This window comes from Malaclemys terrapin, chromosome 15 (assembly GCF_027887155.1).
Source record: "Malaclemys terrapin pileata isolate rMalTer1 chromosome 15, rMalTer1.hap1, whole genome shotgun sequence".
Lineage (NCBI taxonomy): Eukaryota > Metazoa > Chordata > Testudines > Emydidae > Malaclemys > Malaclemys terrapin.
The window spans coordinates 28,478,131-28,496,799 of NC_071519.1; the positions used below are offsets into that span (position 1 = coordinate 28,478,131).

An 18,669-nucleotide genomic window follows, 5' to 3' on the forward strand; every position below is an offset into this window, starting at 1 on the left:
GGGGACAGGGCCACATCGCGAGCGGAGCAGCAGCGCTGGAGAGAAATTCACTCTGATGTGTCCCCCCGTGCTGCTGATTAACGTAGAACTGATTCCCTGCTCCCACGTCAGAGCCCAGCCGGACAGGCTGAGAAATCGCTTCCCATGCCTTTCGTTAACCTGCGAGTCGCATTTGCCTGCTTCTGTTCCTGAAGGAGAGGCGGCAAATTACTGGTGATGACACCGCAACCCTGCCTGGAATGGCAATTCACCTCCTCCCCTTCGCTCGCTTTTGTGCAGCGGAGAGCGGCTGCTGATTCCCTCACTTGCTCGTTACAGTATTCAGCACAGGCTTCCCATTCCCCAACTTGACCCTGCGGGGGGAGCCCGTCAACTCAGCGGGCCCCTTGCCTGGAGACCAGGAGGTGCCTAGCCTCGACCCCACCAGGTTCAAGAAGCCAAGCCTTTCTTTTCATAGCAAGGCTGTCCTCCATCGGGCTAGCACAGCTTACTGGCTCTTACCCTCCCAAAACCACCGGTGGGACCATCACCCTAACAGCAACACCTACCGTACGTCACCTCCCAAGCAGCACATGAACACTGAGCTCTCTGAGCCGTTCTTATCCCTGGTCTACCAGAGAGAGCTGGCCGCATGGAGGCCAGGTCTCGGGGAATCTGTCTGACCATTTCTGGGACACTTTGCAAATCTGAATTACGTTCTCCGTCTGTATCCCCCTATACTTCCCACCCTTTTCTTCCTATCCAACTAGATTAAATTGGAGCGGAAATACCACCAGCTCTAGGGCAGCCCGTTCCTTGTATTAGGGATAGAAAAGCCTCCCTACCTGTAATGCTGCATGCAGTGACTCGAGAGCATGAGTTCCAGGCTCAGAGCAGACTGTTCAAAACCAGCATACAAACCCCAAACTGGCTGGGAATACTTAGATTTCACCAACCAAGTATCAAGTGTCAATTCCTCAGGCACTCTAACAGCCTTTACACGGAGTCACAGACAGTCCCCTGGGGTACTCTGATCTATCTCGCCACCCAGGTGAGCCTACCTTTCTGATAGCTGGTCCCTTACACCAGGAATAATATTCAGGTTACTCCCAGTCCCAAAGGACCAGTCACTTACCCCCAAGTCAGTTGCACCTTAGGTCCCACACCAAAGACAACGCTTGTAGCCAATCCTATAATAAAACGTTTACAGATTTATAAAATAGGAACAGGGAGTTATATACAAGGTTAAAGCAGGTGAACATACACACACAAATGAGTTACAATCTTAAGTTTTAAAAGGTAATAGAAGCTTTTATAATAAGCAAGCTCTTCATGCCCTTTAGGGCTAACCCAGGCTATGCAGCTGGGATCTCTTGCCTGTTCCTAGAAACCCTTGTCCCCCAGAGTCTAAGCAGCACAGAGATACAGTATCTTCTTGTTAGGGTTTTTTTTATTCACCTCCTGCCTTAATCTCTGAGCTGCAAACTCAGCTGATGGGAGAATCCACTTGCATGGCTCCTCTTCATGGGGAGGGGAGGGCAAAACAATCAGTGCCTTTTGTCCTCTTTAACGTTGCACACTAGTCCGTCTGGTGTCGATGGACTTTTCCTGTCGGGCAGGACGTAATGCTTTCTGTTGGAGATCAGCACTTCACACTAGCTAATGTCTCTCTCCTCTCTGGTGATTTACACAGTCACAGAGGCTCACCGTACAAGCACTCAAATATTACCTTACAGTATGGGATACAGAAGGTGTAAGTTGAGACTAATGCAGGCAGCAGCTCACGAGCATTCAATACAGTCTAAACTCTAAACATATTCTTATAACTCTAATACCCGTGTTAACAAGACTAACATGCCGAGGGGCCAGACCGAGCCCAGCCATGTGTTTGTCAGTGTTCCATTGAGACACGGGGACCTTGGCATGAGCTGGCCTCTGGTTTGCCAGCCTCACACCCACCAGCTCTGCTGGCAGAAGTGTTTATTTTTTCATTGGGATCTTTGCTCCTGTATTGCAAACCCAGTCTCATTGGTTCTCAGCCCCACAGCTAGATTTGGAATTAGGTCACATTGAATTAGCCCAGCCCTGGTTTTAACAGATGTGGGAAACTGAGACATAGAAATGGTATCATCCTACCAGACAGCCTGCATTAGGATTCAGAATTTGGGAGCCAGGGCACAAGCCTCTCTTTGAGCTGCTATAGCAGAACTCCCGAATAGTACTTGAGGATGCTGGGCTCGAAAGACTGGGAATGGGCAAAAAAAAAAAAGTTGCTAAGCAGGCACACCTGATCAGGGATCAGCTGATTCCCCTATAAAGAGCAGCAGGCCGCTGCAGAAAGGGGATTTTCAGAGAGCCCTAGCAGGAGTATGGAGGCTGCTGGGAGTGACAAGTCCTAGCAGTGAAAGCTGGGACTTGGGGAGCAAAGTACAGGCAGGCAAGGCCTGGGAGTGAGCTGATAAGAGGCTAAATAGATTTGAGAACTTGATTTTGGACGCTGCTAATTGAATAAACCAGAATTTGAGAAGGTCTGGGAATGGGGGTGTGAGTGATTGAAGAAGCCCCTTGCAGGAGGACACTGAGGCAGGGGGCTGCTTGCAGGGCTGGCCTGAGGCCATGAGGGGGTGAGTGAGAGTGGCCCCCTGCTGACAATACCTAGCCCTTTATACAGATTCTTCCTAATGCCCCATCCATCTCTTTACCCATATTCGTGGGGGATTCCGTGTTACACGAGAGCTGACCATTGTGCCAATCAGCAGCCTCCCTCCAGCAATGACCCAGGGGGATGCTTAAGTAGAAGGTGGGAACCCTGCATTATGGGCCTGGTCGGTTGTGCAGCGCTCCACGTTGTGGGGCTGCCAAGCTCTGCGGGAATCAGCTGCCACCAGGGAGTAGTTCTTTATCTGTTCCATGGGGATAATAGCACTTCCCTGCCTCCTGGGCTTCTGAGGGGTGCCAGGGTGACTGGCCCCTTTAAGAGGGAGAGGGATCCAGTGCACCAGGGACTTGTTACCAGCCTGGCGTCTACTCCTGTCTCCCTGAGGCCCAGCTGGGCAGCAGGAAATCAGTCACAGGAGCACTGGACCTGGTTCCCTCTTAAGGGGGCTGGTCACCCATGAGAATAGATGTATTCAAGTTGGAGGCGTTTGGATATTCCTGTAACGGGGCCACGTAAGTGCCCTATGCAGGCTGGCTTCGGTGGGCCCAGGATTAGGCCAGTGCCGAGCGCTTGGGAAAATGCCAACGTCTGGGTGCAGATTTCCAGCTCCCAGGGCCAGGGTCCCATTTGGACCCACAGGCACCAAGGTCGTTACTGGGCTCTTGTGGGCCCACATAAGGGCTCAGAAGCCGAACGGCTGCCAGGCTTGAGGAAGTGGGTTTCCTGTCGGGATTGACTCATGGTTACATAGGATGAGCCAGGAAACTGATGGCAAGTCGAGGAGATGGAGGGTTCTCAGCAGGCATAAACCAGTGCAGCAGCTCCACTGAAATCAACAGATCGTGGCTGGTTTCCCCCAGTGCGGGGGCTGGCCCAGGGTGTCTGTTGGAAGCAGTGTTCAGCCTTTTAAGGCTGGGATTCCTCCCCAAGGTGCCAGCCCATTGGGAGTTGGCTGCATGACTGCCTTTGCATCCCTGCTGAAATGCTAACAGTGCAGGGCATCCACAGGGCCCAATGACTCTGCTGGTCAGTGCCTTGCAGAGCCAGGCCCTGATTCACCCATTGGCACTGGACCAGCAGCAGGCTTCTGTATGCACCACTTAAGTCCCAGGGCATAAGTGAGACTTAAGTGGCACCTAGCCCTTCCGCTGGCTCTCTGCAAAGGGATGAATTTCACCCTTCCTGACTAATGCATTTTCTTTATTAATGGTATTCATGGTCATCCCTTGCCTTATATATATTGTTATTTATATCCATTTCCTATACTAATGCAATCAAGGTACCACTTAATTCCTCTTTTTTTAGTAAGGATTACTTACAGTTAATGCATTTTTTGTAGTGTGGGGGGAGATTACTTAGTAAATGTAATTGCTTAATAAAAGTAATTGCTTTACCTTGTAGCGGTAATTAAGAATGACTGGGATGTGTATTTCTTTCCTTGGTGTATGGATTTTTGGGGATTGTTTGTTTCATGGCTTTCCGAAACTTGGCGCCTGACTCGGTGCTGCTGTTACAGTTTTACATCAGTGGGTGAGATCCTTCGCTGGTGTATATCAGCAGAGCTCCACGGAAGTCAGCGTTGTTGTGCTGATTGTCACCAGTTGAAGATCCGCCCAGTGGGGTTACACTGGCATGAAATGGGAATCGTGCAGTAGCGAATCAGTATCCTTGTGTCTGTTGGTTGCACTGAATGGAAGGCGAGGGGGATGTAAGTGCATTGAAGGCCTGCTAGAGATGAGTCTATGAGATAAAATGATAACCTAACTGCACCCACCCTCAAACCTAATCACTCCTCCCCCCCGCCCCCAAAAATCTGCACCTATTTCCAGAACCACACTGGAAACTGATCCGTTTTAAGGCTCTGACATATTTTGCTGATTTCCCCCACCACCACCCTCTTCTGGTGCCTGGCTGGAACTGGGAGTGCCCCAAATAAGACTAGAAAGATTTGCAGACCCAAGAGGTTTGTCTATGACAGCTCAGCAACCAGGTGGTCAGATCCAGCAAGAACATAAACGGGGGTAAGTTCATGCAAAGGGCCCGATTCTGATAGCTCAATGGTTTTACCCGGTGTAGCTCCATTGACTCCTGATTTATGCCAGTCTGATCCAAAGCCCGCTGAAGTCAGTGCAAGTCTTCCAGCTAACTCCCTTGGGCTTGGGGAGCCCTAGGTGAGATGGGAATCCGCGCTCCAAGCAGGTCAGGGGACAGGCGGTAGTGACAGAGGAGGGTAACTCACGCCCGTTGGCTGCGTTTGCAGATGGAGAGGGATAGACACGCGGAGGTGGTGGAAGGGAATTGGTGAAACAAGGACCTGATCCCCCTCCTGCTCACACCAGGGCTCTGTTGAAGTCAGTGGAGTTATCTAGGCATTCGTGAGTGCGACAGCCTTGCCTGAGCATTGCCCTTTGCCACACCGCGAGACCCTGGGAACCAACCCCAATGCTCTTCCCCCCCGTAGGCTGAACGGCTCGCTGCCCGAGAACGTAGAAGTCCAGAACAACACCCTGTTCTTCAAAGGGCCCGTCTCCTACAGCCTGGCGGGGACGTACATCTGTGAGGCCACCAACACCATCGGCACGCGGTCGGGGCTCGTGGAAGTCAATGTCACAGGTAGGAAAAACTCAGCCTATCCGCGAAGGGGCAGATTGGTGGTGAACAACCAGGCACAGGCTCTTCTCTCGGTTCTTCTAGAGCTCGACTCTCTCTCTCGGGGTATAACCGATAAAGCAAACAGGATCTCCGCTTTGCCCTGCGCTCACGGGGTTTGTTTTCTGAGTGATTTGGGCTTGGATTTCATTTCATGTTTTCTTGGTCTCGCTTCCTTTTATACACGGTGGCTTGTTTGATCTCACCTCCCTTTGTTTTCCTTTCCGCTTCTGATTCAAAGCGAGAGTTGAAGCTGGGATGTGTGGTGAGAAGTGTTGCAGGAGAGGCTTTCTGAGGGGGCGGGAAAGAGGAGTGCCTCCCAACAAGGCAGTGGTCCGACATCTGTGGGTGACTGTTTGTTTCCCGTGTTTGTCGGTTTGAAGCGACTCAGCAGTTTTTTCCAGTTGTGCTGCTCTGTACAGCCGCTAACCCTGCCATCGCACACGAGGCTGAGGAGACAAGCTGTAGGGAGATGGGCCACTTTCTCTAGGCTCCAGGAGGGAGTGACATCAGAGGGCCAGGAGTTAAAATGGTGATGTCATACGGTGTCATGTGAGAAATCAGGCTAGCCACTGAGAGAGGAAGTGGCATCTGGAGATGATGGGTTAACATCAAGAGAGGAGATGACATCAGGAGGCGTCATGATGATGTCAAAGGGAGGAAATGACATCATGTGGCAGTAGATTAATGAGGGGGGAGAAATGACATCAGAAGTTGTTGGTCTGACATCAGGCAGAAGTAACCTCTGGCAGTGACAGGCGAATGGCAGAGAAAGGCAGTGTCCTCATACAGCTAAGGGCTTGTGCGGTAGGCAGAGCATCTGCTTGCTCTCGGGCCTTGGTGGAGATAGCAAGGAGTGGCTGTCTGACGAAGCAGCCCTGAGGCCTGGGGTATGTTGCGCTGCTGACGGTGTTGTGCTTGTGACGTGTGTTCCTCTGCTGGGCGATCTCCATCTCGGATCCACTCAGTCCATGGTGGTTATAAAAAGACAAATGATCCAGTGTTGTTCCCAGCATCTGCGAGGAGACCATGTGCCACCCGGTGCCCTGGAGACAAAGCTACCAGGATGAGACGCATAGTATGAACATCTAGATAGGCAGAGCCCCACCTGATCTCTCTCAGCTGGCTTAATACAATGGCTGGATGCCTCTTGCCCTGGATTTAACCTTTTCCACAATGCAGGGGAGCTCTGAGATTTTCCCCACCCAATGGCCAGGCCGCAATGCTGCTGGGATAGAGAGACCTGGGAGAGTATACCAAACCGTGCCACAACCAAAATATGACCCAAGATGCCCAGCGCTCTAAGCCCTGGGCTTAGCAAGGCATTGGTTCTGTCACCACGTGCCATAGCTTGGTCTCCCTGCTTGCCTGGTTTCGATCTCCACTGGGGAATTTCCAGGCCATGTAAAACTCTATCCGAGGGACTGCTGTCAATTGGCCATGCAGAATGAGGCAGAGGACTGACTGCTTCTCAGGCTGTCCTATGTCAGGGGGCATTGGAGACTTGTGTCCCGTCCCTGAGGCAGGCATGGCTCCCTGGTGGGGATGGGAGGGGAAACAAGCTCCTGGGGCCAAGACGGCTGCTGTCAGGCGGGTTGGGGAATCGTCGCACAGTCTCCTTTCTCTAAATCTGACCAAAGGCCCAAGCACTGCCATATTGTTCCCTCTGAGGTGCACGGCTAATGAAACGCCCTGCAGGCTGCGGGAGCTTCCAGGGCATGGGATGTTGGGAGCACAAGTGGAGAGCAGGGACGGGGCCTCCTGCACTCGCTGGGCTAGACAAGGGGCTGCGTGGAGTCGGGACACCGGGGTCCCATTCCTAGAGCTGCCACAGACTCATTGTGGGACCGTGGCCTTCATTCTTCGGGGAGGTGCCCGACTTGAGACATCTCAGGCCTGATTCGAAGAGGTGCTGAGCACCCCTGGCCTCCATTGATGCCCCTTGCAGCTCTGAGAATTGGACCCAGGGTGCCTCAAACTGAAATCAATGATAATGTTGGTCTGGGCGCCTCCCTGTGCCTCAGTTTCCCCCGCCTAGCATGTGGGGACAGTCATGTTAACTTTCCCTTGTGAAGCGTGTGGAGGTCTGTGGATGAAACAAGCTGTTGAGATGCTACGTATCATTCGTTAATTGGTGCTGGGGTGAACCTGTGGTCCAAACCGTTTGCCTTGCGCCATTACCGATTGAGTCGGGACGGGTTCCTGTTTCCCCTCGTGGAATACTTTACTGGTGAAAGGAGCTGGCATCATGGCAGCCTGAGCGACTGGGGAGCGCTGCCTACAGACGAGATACAGCCTGGGCAGCAGTGGGGTGAGGAGCCATGACTCAGCGTTGACCCGGGATCGTGTCTAGGGGCCAGAGAGATGAGCATCTCCGAGATCCCTTCAGCCACATTTGTGAGTACCAACGAGGGCTGATCGATGCCAGCCATTGTGCTCCTTTGGCAACGTGGGCAACTGCCCTCTAGACCCCTGCAGCTTATTTCACGTAGGCCCAAAGCCGTCAAATGGTTACGACCAGTAATCTGGACTAGACCGGGAGGTGGAAAGCTCCCTGTTGCCAGCACAGGAGACACACACAAGGGAAGGGTTTGGGGGAGACAGGGTTTCTGTAGAGAGTGTTTCATTCTAAGCTCAGATCTCTCTGTCTCTCAACCATTACTGTGTCGCAGTCGAAATATGCCCCAAGATGCGCGTTGCTGTGAGGCCTGTAATAGTGAGGCCCTGTTTCTGCTCCCATGTCTCTCAGCCGGTCATGCACAATTGCACAGCCATGTACAATGACACTCGCACGTCTGCCTACCCAAGGGGCTTACGCTGCCGCCCATCATCACCGTACCCGGGTATCTTCCACATGAAATCCCTAGCAATAGTGAAGTCTCTAGTGGATTTCCTGGCGTCTCCGGCACATCTCCCGTTTGAGTTGGCTAGGCTGTGGGGCTCATTGGGCAGATGGTGGCAGGGTTGTGAGTATGGTTCTTCTCGTGGAAAGGCCTTGCACTCAGGGGGAACCGTGAACCCCTGGGAGTTGGGTGCCCACTCTCATTGACTGCCAGTGGGAGCTGGGTGCCTAAGTGCTCTTTGTGCCTTGGTGGATGGGCCCATGGAGTGAGCCACCCGGAGGGAATGGAGAACCGAGCGTGGGAGGGAAGGGGCATGTGTCAAGCAGGGGGAAGCAAAAATGGGCACAGCAGGAAAAGCTTTTGGGAATTGCTGTTTACCAGGCAGATGGGGGCCCAGGGGACGATTAGCACCGAGGGCAGGGGAAACCCCTTGTTAAAATCAGGCTTTCGAGGGTGTTGGGATAGGGCATCAGTGATAGTGCTGGAGAATGAGGGTTGGTACTGCCCTGGATGCCAGATGCATAAATCTGGAGTCACACCCCACACCTTGTTTTCAGTGGAGTGACTCCAGGTTTACACCCACGTGGCTGAGATCAGAATCTGGACCCTGAGGTGCCAGCGTGTAGAACAGGATCCATGGTGAGGTGACCAGCTGCAGCCAGGATGGGGGGGTAAGAGCATGCACTGAAGGGGGCCGCGTTCGAGCCGATTAGCAGCTGACTCGTTAGACCGGGGATACACAAAGTAATACCTTTTAATAATTCATGGGATCTGAATATGTTTATCCAGCTCTCCCCAAGGGCTGATTAGGTCGGTGCTGGAGAGGGCTCAGCCGGCCTCGCTCGGCTATTACAGGTACATTTGTTTGGGGCTTGCGGGCAATGTAGGGATTGTCAGCGGACCACGAAGCCTCTTTCAAGGGCCGTGCGCAATAAATGGCGCTCAGTCGAGTGAGCCGCTAGCCTTGGGTAAAATAGAGAGGAGCCCAAAGCGGAGCCAACCCCGCCCAGCTCCCACCTCACTCACACACGCGCCTGTCCCCCTCTCCTGCCATCACGGCAGCCTGCTATTAGCCCGCTCCAGACCTGAACGAGGAGGGGAATCACCTGGCTAGTTTGGTCTCCCCCCTGAGCCAACCGGGGATTTGTTCCGGGGAAAGGCTGGAAGCTGCTATTAGAGTTATAGCACATTAAAAAGATTGATAAGTGGAAATTTAATATTTTATCCCTGCAATCTGTTCACATAATAGCTTCTCCTGCCTTGCAGGACGTTTGTCGGTCGAGGAAAATCCATGTAGTGAGGCATGTAACTATTTATTACAGCTGGTTGTGGGAAATAATAAGGGACTCTTATTATAGACTCACTGTGTCTGCACATGTGTCCCTGCGTGTCTAAGTGGGCTCTAGGGCAGGCAGGCTTCCCTGCAGGGGAGCACGCTCCATCATGCATGCACACGCTCACGTGCACCGGGGCTCAAAGGCACGTTTGTGCACAGTCAGGCACATGCCGATTCGGGCACAATTGCACATTCGTGAGCAGTTGTGCACACGAATCTCTGTACGATTGTACCTTCAGACACAGCCAGGCACAACTGAGCATCCATGTACAGTCACACAAGTGCCCACCCATTTGGCTCCCCTGTGCATACACACACACATACACACACTCGAACACGCCCATACACAGTCACTGGCATGTGTACACAAATGCATCAACCTGCGCGTACAGACATCCCTGCATGCAGACGCACACAAACATGCCTATGCGCATGTAGACACAGTCGTCTCTGCATGCTCATCTTCAGACACACGCAGCCTGTGCACATGGATCCCCAGCTTAGTGCACACACACGTTATAATGTGCAAGGGCAGACGTGTATATTCACTACTCCCTGCGCCCACCCACCTGCATGCTCATGCACACTCCCTGTGGAAATGGCAGGGAGGGACCTGAGGAGGTGTGTTGGAGAAGGAGGCCTAAAATCCTCCCTGAACCCAGCTTACTGGCAGCTGCATTTCGCAGATGCTCAAAGGAGAAGCGGTCGTCATTCGGGCTCGGCTCGTTGTTTGGTCCAGAAGGTCTCAGCTGGGCTCAGTCTCTGCATGCAGGATGTGTTGCTCTGCACAGTCTGGCAGCATGTGGATATGTGTAGCAGTTCTCTGCACCCCACGGGGCTGGAGCAACGCAGCTGTGGGAGAGGACTGGGTCTTCGTGTAGGTCTGGGCTGGGGAGAAGCAGGGAGGCTGGAGACCGTGTGTATTGGCTTCGCTCAGCGCAGGCACAGGGTGAGAGACCTCATTAAAACAAACCCTGCGCAGGCCTGTGAGCTCCGGGCACACTTAATCAGAGCTAGTGGAGATTAGCAGAGCACTGGGAGAGCCTGGCAGCCCTCTCCCCATGTCTCTTTCTCCCGCACAGCAGGGCCAGCATGGGGGCGCTCCCCATGCCGCTCTCCCCGGAGCATCCCTCCTTCGCCCAGCCCCGGCCCCGGCTGCTGTGACTCCCGAAGGAGGAGCTCGTGAAGCGGTGCCTGGCCCTAAGGAAACATGGTTCATCCCAGAGGCCAGGCCATGTACTCAGCACGTGCAAAGACCTGCGAAGGCTAAAGAGGACAGGGAGTGGGGTGGCAATGCTGAGACGGGACAGGGATGAGAGAGGATGGGGACCTGGAGGGAAAGAGGGGGAAAGGCAAGAGAAGGGGCCAAGCTCCAGAGGGGTCATCAGCCAAGGCCAGGGCAGATTTAAAACCTGTCCCCAGGATCCCCTGTGCTGGGTCAATCCAGCTGTTCCACCGCAGGAGGACCTGGCAGGGCAACCCTGCTCTCTGCAGGAAGGAAGAGGCCTGGGAAGGGGGGACAGGCTCCCCTAACAGCTGCTGAGCTGTCACGTATCTCCCTCGGGGTCTGTATGTGAGGGCACCTCCCTGGAGCTCAGAGCCTGCTGCCCAGTGGGAAGGAGCCAGGAGAGCATGGGGACATCGCTATTGCTCTTGACTTTCTGGGGAAGGCGCTCAGATACCACAGTGAGGGGCAGCCGGATAAAATGGGCAGGTGGATGGATAAAAGAAGCTGTCCCCTGCTCCACCACCCCCTCCCTGGGTGACCCTTAGTAAATCGATAAATTGAACATCTTCCAAAACTGCCACTAAACTGGGGCCTCTTGTTTTTATTTGTTTTGGGAGGGTGTCTGCCTGAGATGCCTCACGCCTGACTTCTCGACGTGCGGAGCACGCGCCAATCCCGCTGATTGCAGAGGAGGTTGCGGGTGCTCAGCATCTCAGAAAACCCAACCCACAGGTGTCTCAAGTCAGAGGCCTCCAAAACCAACAGCCCCTCTGGAGAACGTCGACCTCGTCCTTCTCCATGGAGTGGGAGGAACTGGGCACCTCGGTGAGGGGCTCTGGGAGCGCCAGAGGAAGGGATGTGCTCCAGAAAGGTGGAGCTCGGGTGCCTGGTGTTAACTCCACACCCCTGCCTACGGGGGCTCAGTCCATCTCCCAGTGGCTACTCCAGCATAGTGAGGCTTTTACTCTTCTCTCCTGTCACTGATTGAATTTCGCCTCGCCCTGCCCTGCCCTGCTGTTCGTGCCCACCGGATTCATGCCCCCGGTACATCGGCGCTCCTGTGCATCCCTGAGACGTCCCCCGAGCCCCTATCGATTTGTAAGCGGCCGATGGCGTTTGATAAATGTGCCATTCTGCCGTTGGCTCCTAGCCTCTCCTCCACGGTGAGAGGGGCTGTGGCTCAGCAAGAAGGGCGGGAGGGGAGCAAGCGGAGAGGAGAGGGGTCCCTGGTTTGCTGTGCTGCCTGGAGAGTTCTTTACTCACCCGCCGCGATCTCATCCCAGCAAAGTCACTGCAAACAGCCTGTGGGACTTGGCAAAGCTGAGGAGCTTGGGGGCTGTGCACCCCGAGCTTTGTGGGCTGCATGGGCCGTGCAAACGCCTTGGGGCTCGGAACCCAGGGCAGTAGGTTAAAGGGGGCTCAGAACAGGTGCAACTGGGGGGACCTGGTGGTGTAACCTGGCCGCTGGATTCTCTGCCAGAGACCTGCTGCGGGGTAGTCTTTGATTGACAAGCAGTAGGTGACCTGACAGAGAGATTAGAACCTAAGAGACGTTTGGCATCTGTCCTAAAAGCCGTCACATTCTGAAATGCCAGCAGCAGCTGCTGGACTTCTGAATTAGCTTCCAGTGGTTTCCCTTCCCACCCCTGCACTCCCCTCCAGCGCGACGAGCTGGGAACGATGGAAGGGGGGGGCAGATCCTCTGCTGGGGTAAAACGGCATTGAAAGCTTTGGGTCCTCACTGACTTACACCGGCTAAGGATCTGCCTTGTATTTTCTAGACAGCTCCCACGACTGGCTTCATCTCCCTTCCCAGCTCTGTGCTGCTCTGCTGGGATCCTATTGTCCGCAGCCCCAGGGTACGTGGGTGGATGTTTCACTGTGAATGGGCAGGGGCAGGCCAAGTGTTCTGGAGAGAATAAGAGTGTCTCAAATCAAAGCCCTTTACAGAGGGTCTGGACTAGAATGCACCCGGCCCCGATGGGGGTATCCTAGATTGAGGTCTAAGCTCAGAATTTCCCAGTGCACACAGCGAAATCTCAGGGGATTCTGGCCCAAGATGGCATATCATCTGAGTGGTGTTTGGTTTGGTTTGGTTTTGTTGCCACTCAGGGACAGAAATCTTACGGGAACAGCTCACCAGATCTGGGCTCTATCCAACCCTGAACCTGACTGAGCTCAAATCCCCAAACTTCAGCTGAAACCCAATCCAGATCCCAGGCCAAATGGGATATCTCCTTGGGATGTGCCTGGAGCAAATAAGAACCCAACTCAACCATAGGAAAACTGACCCAAACTCTAACCAGAACATTTTTGTTATAAAAAATCATCCCGCCCGCCCCTGACACACACACACTTTCAATACAGCCAGCCAACACTTTGGGAAATTTGGACTAAATTTTTTCATGAAAATAGGTCAGTTTTTTCCACTGGGTCTAACTTTTTTGTTCTTTTTAAAGCATGATTGTCTCTGCGCTCGCGGAGTCCCGCTGGAAGCTGCCAACCCCCAGAAGGCAGCCAGCTCTTGCGGTATTCCCAGCCTTCAGCAGGAGCTGGGGGTAATAGGAATCTCATGAGTTTCATTGACCCGGCCAGTTTCCCAGCCTGGTTCTGCAGACCCCAGTGGTGTGTTAGGCTCAGCAGCTGAACTTCATCCAAACAGAACGACCAGGACATTGAAGACCTGCCAGTTGCTAGGAAAACATTCGCTGAGCTCCAACCCCTTGCCTGGCATCTTGTGTCATTATTTACTCCTCCTGTGCAAAGCTAATGCACGGTGGGTGTAAAGTGCTCCACCAACTCATTTCACTCCCGTTTTGCACAGGTCTAAATGACAATGCAACGTGCCAGGCCGGGGGAAGCAGGGGTAGCTAGATTTATCTCCATCAGTTTTCTCGGGGATCAGCTTGGCCAGAGACTTCCCTCGGGGTCTGCTTCTCCTTTGTCATGCTAGCTGGTGGTTTTTTTTTCTTAAACCCCCAGAACCTGGAGTCAGGTGATTGCTTGAGAATCTTGGCTTTTGTTTTAAAAACGGAGCAAGTTTCTAGTCCGTGTGGTTGCAGAGAAAAGCTTGGAAAGGTGAATCCTAAAGGCTGAAAGACCAGGAGGAGGGGAAAACAAAGCCTGGAAAGTTGTGTTTTGTTTTTAATCTCATGATTGTCTTGAAAAAGATCCTGATTTGCAGGGGCCTCGCTCCTGATATGGGAAAGCCTAGGACTGGCAATGCTGTTAAGGCCTTGATGGGGTTACTCCTGATCTCCCTCAGGGTGGCAACCCTCAAAGCCATTCATTCCCATGCACTTTCCAGCTGTGAGTCAGCAACAGGTGAAACCCACCGTGAGATGTCTGGCTCCCCCCACCCTGGATCTGGGGAAACGTGCTCCAGGCTGGCTACCCAGCCAAGCCTTTCCAAGAGGGGAAGAAAACACCCCAGAGGCCAGAGCTCCCTGCAGATGGGGCCGGATTGTCCTTTTCTTTGGAGGGATCAAAGGGAAACTGTGGGCTTGGCTTCATTCCAGGGCGAAACCCAGAGCGACCCCTCATCTCTCTCTCTCTCTCTCTGCTCCCAGCTGCTGCCCCAAGAGGCCTGGCTCTTGGCACGGGGACAGGAAGCCGTGGCTGAATGCAACAGCTGGCAGAGCGCAGGAGGGGGACAGTGGGGAGATAGTGTTGCTCCTTTAATTCCTATGCATACAGCGCTCTCTGTTTTACTGGGGCTGGAGGGGGAAGAAAGGGGGAGGAAGAATGTGTTACACTGTAGTAAAAGCTCAACTTATCCCTCCCTCCATCTCCCATTTCTCTGCTGCTCCCCTTTCCACGGTAGCTTTAATTCTCTCCAGACTCTTCCTAATGGATTTTTCACATGGGGCCCAGCACGCTCCGCTCCGGGCAGTTGGATTGTCGGTTTCCAGGACCCTCACGGGCACCGGGGCTGGGGGGAAGAGACAGGCCACAGGATTCCACAAGCACCCAGAGCTGTCGTTTTACTTCCCCAGCCTGTCGTTTGGTCCGTTTCATCCTGCCTGTGGAACTCAGGATTGTTCAACAGCCAGTACTCAGAGCCAGATCCTTAGCTGGTGTGAATCAGCGTCGCTCCATTAGCCACAACAGCTCCGTCAACGGCAATGGATCCATGCCAAGTTTCGCCAGCAGAGGATCCGGCCCATCCTGTCATTAGTTAGCTTCAGAGTTTAACGGTGGGGCAGTGGAGGGAGAGGAGACGCTGGGGCTGGGGCTTAACTCCCAGCCTCGCTCTCCCAGCTGCTGCCAGGCGTGCCCTAGAAACGCCCAGGTAACAGCCACTGTGTGAGCCCAGCTCCCAGGCGATTACAGGCAACGCCGACAGCAGCCAGGTGCAGCGGCCCCGGTGGGGTGAGGGGGTAGGGGACTGTTTGCACTGAGTGCTTGGTGATAAAGCGGGGCGGGGCTGGGCTGCGTGGCTCTTGTAGAGGAGAGGGAGAGAAGCCGGCTCCCCAGGAAGCTGAGATGGGCTGTTTGATGCCTTATCCCCACTGCTGTTGGAAGAGACTTGGTGCTGGGAGTTCAAGTGGAGTAGGTCTAAAGAAGTCTAGGGCCAAGCTGCCCTGCCCATCCCCCTCCCTTCAGTCCCGAGCCTGTATGGCCAGGCAGGTACTGGCAGGAGGAAAGCAGCGAGGAGCAAGGCTCTAGGGTCACAGCAGGGCCTAGGAGTCGGCACTCGACAGTTCTGTTCCTGGCTCTGCCTGTCAGCTGGCCGTGTTCCTGCTCCGTGCCTCAGTTTCCCAGTCTGTCTTTCGGTGGGGATAATCCCCTTTCCCTGCCTTTTGGAAAGTGCTCCAAGCCCCTGACAGAGAATGGGTGATCCAAGGGATCTCTGTGCTGTAGATCCAGCTGCACATTACAGCTCTGATGTGGAAATAAAGACCAGGCCTTTCATCTCACCCCAACACGTCTGTCCTTCATCTGCTGGAGATGGGGATGGGCCAGGGCCCTGCCAGCATTACTCTCCCCTTTGTTTCTCCCTGCCAGGCACATGGGGGGGGGCACCCAGAGAGTGGCAGTGATGGGGAGTGTGGGGTACCAGCATGCTGGCAGCGCTGTTTGTGAGTTTGCAGGTCTCTGCTGAGCGAAGGCACTCATGGATGCAAGAGGCCGTGTTTGGGGCAGCCGTCCCTGGGAACCCCCAGTCACCCTGCTTGGCTGCTGGGTCGCTCCTGTGTGGATTCACTTCTCTCTTGTGCTGGGAACAAGGGTGGGGGGGGAATGGGGGAAGGGGTGCAAATAGCTGCTACAGTGATTGCAGGGAACAGGTCACTAGCCCTGCTCCCCTCCAATCCTCTGGAGGACAGAAGTGGTCTTTCCCGCCACCCAGTGGTAGTGCTGGGAACAGCCTCATTCTTGGCTTCCCAGTGAGCCTTGGCCCCCTTTCTGCTGTGTCACTGAGTTTCCTTCTCTTGATTGCGCTGCCATTCCGCAGTCCCCCTTCTCTCCTCTCTCTCCGTCTGTCCCCTTCCCTTCTCCGTATCCTCCCCGTCTCTCTCGCTCTCCCTGGCTGACGCGTGGCAGGAGAAATTTCAGTGTTGCCCATGGTGCATGGTGCCCCTTTCCCTGCTGATTTGCAGTCACGCCTGGTTTTGCCTCAGAACTGGCTTCGAGGAGGGGACAGGGCTTATGTTTGAGTGAAATCATTTTCTCCATGTGCAAGGTGCGAAATCTGACACTCTGACAAGTTAGTTTTCACGTCCAAAGCGTTGAGGGTGGGGGGGAGGTTGATGAAACGTCTCAGAAACGTGACATCTGGGGACCGGAGGAGAGGAACCGAACATCAGGAGATCTTGTGAGGTGTGGAGGGGGGGTGAAGGAGAATATCCCATTTCCTGCCTTTGAATCACGGGGCTAACAAGACCGTTGGCGAGGAGAAAGGAGCCAAACTCCCCTTCGCTGCTCATCACAGACCCACGGCCTCTCCCTTTGGACTTACCCCCCACCCCCTGGAGCCAAGAGGAGGGGGGGAATCTGTAGAACCCCAGAGATTGCGCCGCCTCCTCGTGCGGTACCAGTCCCCAGCTGACTTCCATGGGCAGCTCCAGGGGAAGAACTGAGCTCCAGTTTTCCACCAGCTGCTTGGGCCTGAAAACACCTTATGACATCTCTGAGCAGGAGAGAGAGGCACCAATTCTGAACTGCAGCCAAGCTGAGTTTAGGACTGGGGGGGGGAGGAGCAAAGATCCAGCCCCCAGGTTCTGGCGTTGGCTGGCAACCAGTCTGGCCAACAGTCACTGGCGGGCTGCTCTCTCTTATACTCAGCTGCCGGAGGCCCCTAAGGAGCCATTCCCGCCTCTGAGAATAGTCCGAGATCAGCAGCGTTCCAGCCGCATCCATGTGCCGGAAGCTGTGAGGGGAGAAAAGAGTGATGTAGAGCATCACACCAGCTTTGTACCCCCTAAAGATTTGCCAGTGTTGGGGTTACTCCCAGGGCCTGGCCCCACCAGCTCAATGGGGCCATGGCAGAGGCCGCAAGGGGGGTGGCTGAGCGTGCGTGCGTGTGAGAGAGAGAGAGGCTGAGCCATCAGCAGCTAGCATTATCCAGTTTCCATTAGGGATAGATCATGTCGCATTTTTAGCAGTTGAGACAAGAGAGGTTTTTAGTTTCGTCTGGCTGGCTTTTCTGGACGGACACACACACATAGAGGCTTCTAAACTGGCCGCCTTTTAACGTAGCATGTCCGTTTTTCCTCTGTCTTGCGCTGGAAGGAGCAAATCGCCCCCAGCTGCGTGCACCTGTCCCGTTCCGGCTGGCACTTCTCGCTGCTACAAACAGTTTCATTGCCTTCCGCTAATAACACTCCTAATGCAAAAGAGTTGGCACTGTCGATCCGGGACAATGCAAAAGAGGAGCATTTTTTGAGGAAAGGATGGAGATTTTGAAATGTCTCGTTCAACAGCACAAACAAAACCTCTATCTCAGAGGATGGGGAGGGTTTAAAATGGAGGACTAGGCACCCATGGGGTACAGTTGCACTGGTGCTCCGTCCAGCCCAGTATCCTCTCACCAGCTGCTATAGAGGAGGAAAATTGCTACACTTCTGGAATAACCTTCCCTCCGGGGAAAGTTTCCTTCTGAGCTTGAGGTTGGGTTAAGCCCTGAAGCATCAAGATTCCTGTCTCTTCCCAAACTCGAGTTTGTTTGATGTTTCCTACAATCACTTACAAATGCCTGATTCTCCTTTGCAATCCTGCTAAGCACTTGGCCTTTTGTGGCCATGAGTTCCATCATGATTGGTGTCGGGGGCGGGGGGGGAGGAGGAGGCATTGCCTTTTGTCTGTTTTTGCTTTGCAACCATTCAGTGGTGGAAATCGTCCATCGTTCTGCTGGTTGTCTGTCTGCCCGTAGTCCTGGCTTCTATTCCAGAGGGAAGTTTGGTGTTTGATTGGCAGCTGCATGCAGCAGGAGATGGGAAGGCATCTGTGGAGCTATTCAGCAGTGAGGAGCAGCCCCAGGGACTGGTGGAGTCAAATCTCCATGCTGGGGAGCCAAGGCAAGGCCCCCCTGAGGGGAGAGGGGATGCTCCAATGTGTGGCCTGGTCACTTCATAGCGGGAGATGCTTAGCACCAGAGGGGTCAGCCAGGCTGGCGAGGAGAGAGCGTGGAAGCCAGCAGACCTGAGAGCAAGGGCAACGCTGCTGAGTATGGAGGGGCGCGAGGCAGTGCTGGGGGGAGCATGCACAGGCAATGCTCTGCTGCGGGAACAGTGGTAGAATGTTTTGCTTCTTTCCTCGGAAGCTCAGCGAGGCTGGATTCGGCTCTCGGCTTGGCCGGTGTAAATCCAGAACAATGCCACTGAAGTCCGTAAAGTTGCTCTGGATTTTCCCCAGCTCCCCAAGAGCGAGATCTGGCCCTGTGTTGTGAGTGTTCGTGTGGAAGGAATGTATCTTGACGTGTTTCCAGACGGCTGGCTGGTGTGTGCATGTCCTTTCCTGATGGGACATTCCTGGA

At 54.1% G+C, this 18,669-nt stretch overlaps 1 protein-coding gene across 5 annotated transcripts in view; it reads left to right on the top strand.

The window, feature by feature from the left end:
• Positions 1-18,669, top strand: part of NECTIN1 (nectin cell adhesion molecule 1) — a 159,020-nt gene that overhangs the window by 72,089 nt on the left and 68,262 nt on the right. For all 5 annotated transcript variants that reach the window (XM_054004837.1, XM_054004840.1, XM_054004842.1 and 2 more), the window contains exon 5: positions 5,100-5,251. In XM_054004837.1, coding sequence (XP_053860812.1) covers positions 5,100-5,251 — 152 coding nt within the window. The remainder of the gene's footprint in view (positions 1-5,099; positions 5,252-18,669) is intronic.